Source organism: Cyprinodon variegatus, unplaced genomic scaffold (genome assembly GCF_000732505.1).
Source record: "Cyprinodon variegatus isolate N-32 unplaced genomic scaffold, C_variegatus-1.0 Scaffold99, whole genome shotgun sequence".
Taxonomy (NCBI): Eukaryota; Metazoa; Chordata; class Actinopteri; order Cyprinodontiformes; family Cyprinodontidae; genus Cyprinodon; species Cyprinodon variegatus.
Genome location: NW_015150552.1, coordinates 1,441,955 through 1,453,129, shown reverse-complemented (window position 1 = coordinate 1,453,129; position 11,175 = coordinate 1,441,955). Strand labels below are relative to the sequence as shown.

General features: G+C 38.9%; 1 protein-coding gene across 1 annotated transcript in view; it reads left to right on the top strand.

Moving 5' to 3' along the window:
- The window catches only part of tdrd9 (tudor domain containing 9), a 40,444-nt gene that overhangs the window by 20,805 nt on the left and 8,464 nt on the right, over positions 1-11,175 (top strand). Inside the window, exons 20-28 of the mRNA XM_015374209.1 lie at positions 3,203-3,319; positions 3,447-3,554; positions 3,811-3,911; positions 4,006-4,176; positions 6,584-6,695; positions 6,803-7,018; positions 8,611-8,700; positions 8,784-9,041; positions 10,993-11,160. Coding sequence (XP_015229695.1) covers positions 3,203-3,319; positions 3,447-3,554; positions 3,811-3,911; positions 4,006-4,176; positions 6,584-6,695; positions 6,803-7,018; positions 8,611-8,700; positions 8,784-9,041; positions 10,993-11,160 — 1,341 coding nt within the window. The remainder of the gene's footprint in view (positions 1-3,202; positions 3,320-3,446; positions 3,555-3,810; positions 3,912-4,005; positions 4,177-6,583; positions 6,696-6,802; positions 7,019-8,610; positions 8,701-8,783; positions 9,042-10,992; positions 11,161-11,175) is intronic.

Sequence of the window (11,175 nt, the reverse complement as noted above, 5' to 3'; positions counted from 1 at the left end):
TCTTAAGTCTACATGAAATCTATACCCTACACAGACTAATGAAATACTATCTGTAAAATTATCTATGTAAACAAACCTCATCACTTGAGAAGGTAGTTGATGCGGACGTCGTGGAAGACATTTTGTCCCGTAACGCTCGCCGTACTGTTGGGGGGGAGAAGCGGTGGGGGGGAGATGTTCATGAAATCTATACCCTACACTAGTGTTGCGCCGATGCCATTTTTTGGCCCCGATACCGATACCAGATACCTGGCTGTGCAGTATTGGCCGATACCAATACCATAATAATGTAAAATAATTGCCATCATGGCTTTGTCAAGCTGCTGCCTACCTTTGTGAAGCAGGAAAAAATCTAATACAAAGTGAATCTAGTAGAACTTTTTATTGCCTACCAGGAGTGGGTGACAATAGTTGAATAAACTTTTGGCTCTCAAAATGGTATCGGTGCGCTATTTGTTGGTACTCGCCGATACCGATACCACCATTTTAGGGCAGTATCGTGGCCCCGTCCGATACTGGTATCGGTATCGGTGCAACACTACCCTACACAGACTAATAAAATACTATCTGTAAAATTATCTATGTAAACAAACCTCATCACTTGAGAAGGTAGTTGATGCGGACGTCGTGGAAGACATTTTGTCCCGCAACGCTCGCCGTACTGTTGGGGGGAGATGTTCATGTTGCTGTGGTCTGCAGTCTGGACGTTAGATGTCGCTGAAAATTACACACTGTAGCTTTAAAATGAGACTGACCTCGTCTGTTTACCTCAAGACCTAGTCTAGTAAACTAGCCCCACCCACCAGCGGCCAAAATAATTTTTGATGGAACTGGCGGGCCAATCACAATGCAGAGATGTGTTTTGAATTTCTGGATGTAAAGCGGGCAGGGTTTTGAGGGCGTGACGACAAAGCTGCGCGACGCTGGAGAAAGCACAACAAGGAAGATTGAAACAACTACTGAACAGTTCTCGTTTGACTCAGCTTTTGAATCAGTTTAGGAAGGATTAGACTTCAGGAAGAGGCTCTATGCTCATTCATTTTTAAGAAGGATTTATTTGCCATTTTACCAACAGGCTGTTTGTTTACACTCCCCCACCAGCTTTCTGTTGCGCTTACTACGTCACAGTCAGTTGCCCTCATTGGTCCGAGTGTTGGCCAATAGGCACAGATATGGTTTAAAAGACAACGGGTTGTTCTCATCAACCGTCTTCCGATGTCTCATTCATCGGGGCCAGACTAAATTACACATTTAATCTCACATTTAGTCTGGTATATCAGGCTACTCAAGACCTGCAGTAAGAGCAAAAACTTTTTTTCTGGGCTAAAACTATTTTCTAATGAATACTTTTTCTTTAAGGACAGAATATATAATAAATGGAATAAGTGGATATTTTGTCTTTTTAAAAGTAATTTCTGGAAAAGTAATTTCTGGAAGATTGGGAAAAACGTTTAACATCATGTTTTGTGCTATTACGTTTTGGCTGAATTATTGCTTTAAGTGGGTTCTTATTACAACAAATTTCCTGTTTTATAATCAGTTAATAGTTATTTGGTTACTAGTTAATTGTTTTAACCCAACTTCTGGTGATCGGCTCAAGTGCTTAAATGGTGTGACGTATAACAGATTGGTCTAAAATAAATATGAATTAAATTATTTTTTTGGCTCCAGGATGCAGGCCTGCTTTAACTTCATGTTAGGACATTAGTATTAAGACAGTCTTCCAACCTCAGAGACCAGACACTTATCAAAAAGAAAAATGACTAAAAATATATGTGACACATTAAGTCTTCATAGTGATGCCATTTATTGTGACGTTGTTTAATTGGGCTTTTGCAATAAAGCTTCTCTTAAATATCTTTGGTGATTGGAGGGTTGGAGCCCTTCTGAACATCTTTTACAACACAACAACTTAATTGTAAGTGAGGTTGAGGTCTTAGAAATCCGTGTGTAAATGTTTCATTCTCCTTCACCCACTCCTGCACAATCATAGAGCCACTTAAATCTGGTATCGTCTTCTTTGGGATTGTCTATTCAGTATGGGAGAAGTAATTCATTGACGGAATAACTTCATTATTCACTATAATCAGGCAGTACTTTGGGCTCAGGATGTTGCTGAACCTGGACATGATTGAAGCAACACCCAGAGCAAAGCTTTTGCCTGAACAACCTTCTATGGTAGCCATATAAGTTAGTAATCCATCACTTAAAGTTCTTGTTGATAGACAGACTCGGCTTTATTTATCCCTTTGGATTACTCCTTCAAGGAAATTCTGGTTCCAGTAGCTTATAGAATACAAAGAGTTAAACAAGATGCCATTGAAGGTAAAATACAACAGACAATTAAAAAAAGAGTTTATATAGTACAAAAGAGTATAAGAAAGTTGCAATGTCCTGGAATATGTTTCCTTTATATATAAAAACATCCGCATAGTAAACTAAGGAAAGACTACACAGTAGTTGACTTGGATTATTGCACTTGCACTGCAGAGATGTACTGACTTTATAAATAAGTAAAAGTTATATAGACTACACAGTAGTTGACTTAACCTCTTGTTATTGTATTGCTTAAAAATCCAATTTTATATCTTCAGATCAAGGATTAGTTCTTTCTTAAAGCTTTTCAGCTGTTTAGTTTCAAACCCTTTAGTTTCGATCACATTGTGGGTGTAGATATGCTCATTAGGGCTGAAACAATTTAATCGGATTAATCGTGATTTATCGATGATTGAAATAATCGCCAACTACAGTAATTTAGTAATCCATTAATCACTGAAAGGAGTATAGAGACTGTAAACATGCCTTTAGCTGACAGAGCGACCCACTTGGAGCAGTTAATATATCAAAATTGTAAGATTAACAATGTTGTCTGTCAACATGCTGTATCCAGAACTCCTCAATTGGAAACGTTTTAGTTTCACCTGGTTTAATTTTGTAAAAGGAACCTTGGCTATCCGATTATTAATCCATTAATCTAAAAAATTATCAACAGATTTATCAATTTGCAAAATAATCCCTAGTTGCAGCCCTAATGCTCATACGTTCAGTATTGAAACATAGCTTTTGTCAGTGTTAAAGCAATATGTTGCTCACTGCATCAGTTTAGGTTAAACAACTTGTTGCTTGCTGAAACCTAACGAACCATGCAATAACTGGGTGGCGTCATTTATTGGATAGTGTTTTTCCTCTGTACTTTGTCTAGGTTGCAGAGTTGTATGAGGACCTGAAGAAGCGTGTTGCATTGTTTAACATGCATGTCCCAGAGGACCCACAGTCGCTTGACAACACCAGCACCCACCGGCAGAAGTTCATCCTTCAGGTCAGTCCTCTCTACACTAAACGTATGATTTCTCTGACTAAAATTATAATTGGTATGCTGGATATGCTGTTATGAAACAAAGGTATTCACATACTTTCAAATCAGCATTGTCTCTGTTGTTATTTAGGTTGTCATCGCAGGAGCCTTCTACCCAAACTACTTCTTCCAGCAGGAAACGGATGAACGGCTGGCCTGCAAAGAGCTCAATGGCCTGAACCCCAGAACAACAGTGATGGTATCGATGTTTAAATTGGAGAGATTATGTCAGTTTCACATCTGAAAATTAGAGATTTCATTTTACTGATTGATTCTAAGAAATAAAAAAAATAACAATTTTAATAAGTTAAACTTGTTTGCATGTTTAAGCTTTTAATTTTTTACTGTTTGCTGGTGTTGGAAGAAGATAAATTGTTTTTATAAATTTGAGATTAAATGTTGACTCGGATTTAATGGTTGAGTTTTTTTGTAATCCATTGATTGTTTTTATTTAGGTGAGGAACCTCCCTCCATACAGTTTCCTCTACTACAAACAGCTTCAGTCTTTGTTCCGACTTTGTGGGCAGGTGAAAACTGTCACCTTCGATTGTTCCAGGTACCAGAGATCAAATGAGCAACTTAACCACAGTTTTTTTCTTTCCTGCAGAGTTTATTTAACCAACTGATGTTATGTGTATATGTGTCCTCAGAGCTTATGTTGAGTTTCAAAGGACTTCCAAGGATTCCGGGGTGTTGCCTGAGGTGTTGCTCTCCCTCCTGATGGCCCAAAAGAGCTTCCCACTGGATATGTCAGTCTACTCCTCTGATCAGATTGAAATGTGTGCGGGGAGAAGATCAGTGACTCACTTGAGATATTCACGGTACAGCTCATGTCTAATACAGTTTATTTTTCAGCATATGATACAGTTTATTATCTTCTGCTTAGTGCTTTGTGTAGAGCTTTTTTGAATAAGCTGCTTTAAAAGTACTGAGATACCCAGGTCACTGCATTGAGCTCTAATGTTTGCTGACATGCTGATCCTCAGCTGGACTGAGTCACTGGTTTACAGGCGAGTGTTTGCCTAGTGGTTAGAGCAGTGTGCTTGTGTTCTGAGAAGGTTGCAAGTACCGATTCCTTTCCCCAAAGCCTGCACTCTGGGTTCCTTTTTAAAAAAATTTTTTTTCACATTGTCCTGTCTGGCAGTGTGGCAATAAGAATAAGTGTCTTGATGCCAAAAAGAGCCCAACACATTTTACTTTCACAAGTGGATTAGTAGCGCTATCACCATAGTTTTCTGCTTGATTTATGAATATAAATCTTTATTATAATTCATGCAAGGAGTATTACAGATTATATGGACACTGCAATGTAAGTAGAACAGGAAAGGAAAAACAAAAAAAAGGAGACAAGATGAAAGAAAGAGGAGATAAAAGGGAGCAGTCCTTCAGTCTGCTTAATCACCTGCAGAGAGATGTAAAAGGAAAAGCACAACCAATGGATATAGTATAAGATATACAATAAATAAGAGATACAATAAATGCACTCTGGGTTCCTGAGCAGTGACCCTTAACCCCAAACTGCTTCCCGGGGACCACACAATGGCAGCCCACTGCTTCCCAAGGGGATGGGTCAAAATGCTGAAAGTGAATATCCCCATTGTGGAACAACAAAGGGATTTACAATTTTCTTTTTAATATTAGACAGACATCTTACACTTTTATATTAGCTGAAACAGTAGGTCTTCATCTACACCAGCTCATGTGATCTAGATCAGTGGTGGGGTTCAAAACATTTTTGTTGCATCCAAATTTAAAAAATAAAATGATTTAACAAATGTTCAAACCCATATGTCTCAATGTGAATTCATTAACCTAAGTCTAGGGGCCCAAAGGTGGAACTTGAAAAAGAGTAGTGGTGCTTTCAGACCCAATGCTTTCTGGCCATCAGAGCATCCGATTTAGATGCAAAGTCTATGAAAAACACACAAAGAAGTTAAACCCTTGGTAATTTCTAGATGTACAAACTGTTATTCTCCTCTTTATTATTATCCCAATATATCACTATAGCAATATGTACAGCAAAAATCTGCTTGTACAGCTTGATGTATGAAAATTAGCTTTTTTTTCGTAGTGCGACTCATTTATGTTAATCATGCTTCAATTTTTAACCTTTAACCAACTCACAGACATGAAAAAGTTTTAATTAAGATCTGCATTAACCCATCACTACCAGAAATGTTCAAAATGCTATAATTTACCTTCCATGCCTCTAGTTGGTGCTATTTTTTTTAACAACCTCACACATTGCAAATGTGTGCAAATGCTCCCAGCCTCAAAAGCCACTTCTAGTGATTTGAGGATATGCATTTTCCAGCTATAGTCCAACTCAAATTCTCATAACCAAAAATATGATTCAAGACAAAGAAACAGAAAATGGAACTTGAATAAGCTACTTTAATTTGAGCAGTATCACAAGACTATACAATAAATGTTTGTTGTTGATTTAAATGTTCACTGAAATTCACCGTTTTTACTGCTGCTGGAGTCCTAACTAACCTTAACTCTGCAGATGCTGCATCCATCAGCTGTTCCATCTATCATGAAGTGGCTCCACATCTGTCTGTTCCCCTCTGCCGTTAAAATTTGTATATATATACATTTAGTCTATTTTGCTAGTTAAATTTCGCTTCTACAGATAACCCTTTAAAAATGAATTGAACATGGGCTTGTGGGAGGTGTTTTGTCTCAGATAAATTTTTAAAACATTCGTTCACATAAACACTTTAGAAATATAGATTTGTTATGTTTACAAGCAACTGAAAAGTTCCCTCCTTCGCTGAACACAAGGGAAAAAAAACTATTTAAGTAGGAATGCTGCAGCTGGCAGAAGTTTCTTTCAGCTGTTTGCAGCAAAAGTAGAATATTTATATGTGGCACATTTTGGCCGATGTCAATTAATGAGCCAGAAGCTAAAATCAACTCACCGATTTTTCGGTCGTGCTCTAACGCTAGTCTTGATTAAAAAAAAACAAAAAAGAAAAAAATGTCTATAATTTAATCTGAAGCGTTTTTGGGTAAAGCCCCTTTATGTTTTTTGAAGGTGCCTATATTTTCACGTTCAGTTTTCTTTAAAAGCTACGACATTTAATTTATTATTTTAAAACACAGATTACTTTGATTTGAAGACTTAAACATTTAGAGGTGAAATAGAAGATGCAATGATAAGAATCCAGTGTTGGTAAAGCTGCTTGGTCTGTAGCATTAAAGGACTTTGTGTTTCAAAAACAGACTGAAGGCAGATATCCAAAGACAGTCACTCTCCCTGATGGATTCGGTCAGCACCAAATTTAACCCTGGCAAGCTGCCTCCCAGTCGCCTGTTTGTTGTGAACATCACCGAGGTCAGTCTTTTTCCAACACCTTGCTGGCAAAGCTTAGATTTTTCATTTTTGTCCTGGAATGTAGTTAAAGCGAAGGTTTGTTTTTCCCGGTTAACTCTTTCCTGCAGGTGATGGATGTGGGTCATTTCTGGGGTTTCCCAGGAGATGAAGCAAGCTTGGAAAAGCAGCGCTGCCTGACGTCCGAGATAAACAAGTGTACTATGTCTCCCATGACTGTGTCACTTTACCCCAACCTGGTGTGTTTGGCCCCATTCTCGGAAAGCAATGAGGAGAGTTTGTACTACCGAGCCAAGATCCTGCACATAAGTGGCAACAATGTGGAGGTGAATACTGCTGCTCAATCTTTTGTTTTTCTGATAGGGATATAATGCAGCTGGATAGGTTTATTCTTCCTCACATTTTTCCAGTTGTGGATAGCAAAGTCATCCCCCAATTTATTATTTTTTTGATTGATATAATATTTTATTATTATTTATTATAATATAAAATCTTTTTGTATTCATATCAAACATTTCACCCAATATCAGAAGAGCAGGACATTCTTTCCTTAATTCTACAAACTTTTTTCAGTAAATGCCAAGCGTGTCGCTCAACTTTGTCCAAGATTTTAAGTTTGAGTACTTTGAGTTCTACACGGGTCTGATTTTTCAAAACTGTATCCTCCTGCACCCATAGAGTTCAGAACCGAGATCTGACCCGTTACCCATAATTATCCCCATTTAAAACCTGTCTGGCACCGCTGACCCGTAAATAATGAAATGCAACCCGACCAGTGTTTGACACGTTACTTTGAAAAATTTCGTAAAAGTTCAGAAAATATCCACTAGACTTGGTTTCCAAGATTTGAAGACGTTTCGCCACCTCTCCAGGAAGTTTTCACAATTGAGAATTACGGAATGACTATGACCTGGATGACTGAGAATCTTCATCAGCATTTGAAAAAGTAATTAGTTATAGCTACTAGTTACTTCTCCCAAAAGTACCTGAGTTACACAATAAAAGTAACTAGTTACTAGTAAAAGTAACTATTGCATTACTTTTGCGTTTCTGGCCCCTGTAACCCTCACCACCCGGCCCCCACCTTCTCACCGTGTGTTTCAAAAGCCAGCTGAATGGAGTGGACGACAAAGACAAGAACCTGCAGAGAGTTTTGCATTTATTGCAACTCAACATACATGACATCAGGGGGGAACGCTATCTGATGGGCCTATAAACCCTGTCAGATAGCGTTCCCCTCTTCTTAACATGGGGGGAACGGTATCTGATGCGGTTTAAATATCATCAGGCTGCATTACTTCTACTCATGGGTGTGAAACTTTTTAACAGGGCGTTCAGATCTGGTGACTGTATGAAATTAATAACTGGGGATGTCTAATTCTGTGTTTGGGTTGTTATAGATACTGCAACATCAATCCATCCATCCATCCTGATTTCTGCCTCTCTCCATATAACTAACATTTTAACTAGCACTAACTAACTAACACTTTAACTAACACTAACTAACTAACACTATAACTAACACTATAACTAACACTAACAGGCTAACATTTGATTGCTCACGCTCGCTGTAGTTTTCCTGTGATGTAAGCACAGGGCGAAATCAAACGATAGATATCCAGAAATGAATTTATTTGTAATCAAGAGAAATGGCAAAGAAAGTGTGTTCAATAAAAAGTATTGAACACACTTTCTAAAATTTGAGCTGTATAAGGTTTGGACAAAAAGAAGATAATGGTTCTTTCTTGCAGAGAGGGACTGAGAAACCAACCAATATAAATATTGGATCCAAAATGTTCTTTAAATTGCATATTGCAGATATTGACATAGAAATGATCATACTGGGTATAAAAGCATTTGCCTCAGTGATATTTTGAAGCTTTATAAAGTTTGATCCAAAGCTGTTTTCATTCTGTAGGTGTTCTTTTTGGACTTTGGAAACACTGCAGTTGTTTCCAGCAGCAGCCTCAGGGAGCTGCCATCTGACCTGCTGTCTGAGCCTTATCAGGTAAACATCATATCCTGGATTGGAAATGGACTCTTCAATGAGGTTTGAAATAAGTTAGTCACAGGTTTATGCTTGTTTTTAAGGCCTGGGAATTCCAAGTTGTTGGAATGCGTCCTTCAGCCCAGTCCATCATACTGGGAAACCAGTGGAGCAGCCGTGCCAGAGACTGCTTCATCACAATGGTGAAGAACCAGTCAGTAATTGTGTCCCTCTACTCGATCCTGTACGGCGTCATGCGTGTTGAGCTCCTCATCAACAAGGATTCGAAAAGTACCAGTGTAGTGGACATACTGGTGGAGGAGGGCTATGCTGTGAAAGCAGAGGAGAGCTTTGATTCTCAGGTGACTCTAGAACATTAGCTGAGGTCCTCTACATGAAAGGTCCTGGGATACAATACGGTCTAAAGATAATGTGATGTTTTTTGACTTTTTCTCAATTTAGTCGTTTGGTAAATGAAAGTTATTATAGATTGTTTATAGATTTGTTTGTGTTAAATGCTAAACTAAGGTGGCTGGAAAGTGTAAAACAATGTTACGTTTACACTTCAACTAATTTGACAAACCCCTTTTTCATGTTTTACAAAATACTTACAAGTTTGACAACAGTGGGCCTGTTCAGATTGACAATGTCTGTCTACCACTAACTTCTTGGTCAGACTAGAGCTTCGTGAGTCGTCAAGTTTCTTGGCAGGGGATGTGTTGTTTTAAACTGCCTTGACTGTCCTCGTAGTTGCTAGATTGCGTAATTCACCCACGTGATGAAAAAGTAATGGTAATGATAGCGCCATGTTTCCTACGTTATTCAAGTGTCCTGTGATATCAACCATAAATGCAAGGTCCTGCAGCCATAGCGGGCAGTGTAATTCCTGAACAGGTTTACCTTTTTTCTCCATGAACTCTCGAATTTTCCCACGTAGAGCAAGGAAGCACTTCAGCACAGCACTTCTGCTTAACAATCTAACTCAGTGATGTATGGTAGACCATGGAGAATGTTGCAGTCACTGAGAAAGCTGTCACGATGATGATGATTGAGAGCTCTGGCTTGGAGGAAATTAGCAGTTCTGACAACAGTCTCCATGACGTGATCCATTTTTAACTTGCAGCATAATGCCTCCTGATCTAAAATACAATGAAATGTCCAAAACTCACCCCCTTTATTTGCGCTTGTACCTCCTCTCTGAACTTTGTCACAACACCTTCTTTTTCCCAATCATTGACAACGCATCATCAGTAGTCAGGCTTATGGTGCGTGACCAGTCCACCTCGACTCTGTCCAGTGCTCCAACAACGGAGCGGAAAATGTCTTCAGCTGTCATGGTGTGGGACATGGGCACCAACTCAAGAAACTCTTCTGTGGCAGTCAACGTCTCGTCAACTCCACAAATTAATGTGGCCAATTGAGAGACGTCCGCAATATCAGTACTCACCAATTGCGACAGAAAAAGCGAGAAATGACTCCGTTTTTGCGCTTGAGTTTGTTGACCAAATCTGCCGATACTTCCGAAATCCTGTCTGCCATGGTATTTCTCATCCAGCTATCATTGGCAAAAGCTTGTTGCTTCTCAGGACACACAATTTGGCCAGCCTTCAGCATGCAGTTCTTGAAGAATTCTCCCTCACAGTAAGCTTTGATGCTAAAGCATCATTGGACTCTAGACGTCGAGTGAAAACAGATTGCTGTTCCCTCAGACCCATCAACATTTCATTTATCTTCGTATTGTATTCCTTAAGCACCGAAAACTGCTGCAGACACACAAGGCACACAGTTTTTCCATTCACCTCTGTGAACAAGTCAGTTTTTCTTGAAAAGTCTGACGCTCTGTGTCTACCTTTCTCTTTTTTGAGAAAGACATTTTGTTGATGAGGTTGGCAGGGCCAAAATAAAAAGCTGGTAAAGTGATAGAATCAAAGCCATTTACAGAACCTGAAGCTCAGTGCTACAGTCTGAATAAAACACAACACCCCTCATGGACAATATAGGAACTCCAGATTTTCGATAAAAAAAAAATACATGTTTTTCTCAATATTCATTGTTGAATAATGATAATGCATTTAGCCACCGGGCTTGACTAAATGGTTCAGATGTACGTTTGACACCCCTGCTCGAGACTGACCAGAAATTTAGTGTTCGCCAGACACTGAATCCGAACAGGCCAACTGTTATGGTAAACTTGTGAAAGTGTTTCATCAAATTTGATAGTGTTTCAGTTAAATGCAATATTGTCTTGCTCGTTCTGGCCGCTGTACTATGCTCTGAATGTTTATTATCTATAAAAAGATATGTTTGTTTCAGCAAAGCCATGAAGATCTGAGGTGGGTGTACAATGAAATGGAGAAAGGAACATACGTCCCCACTGCTGTCAGCTGTTCCATGAGTGAACAAAAAGAACAAGACGAGGAGATGATCCACAGTCTGCTGACTCAGCTGTCCAGTGGCCACAAGTCCTATTGCAAGAAAAACGTAAGATCATCTTTG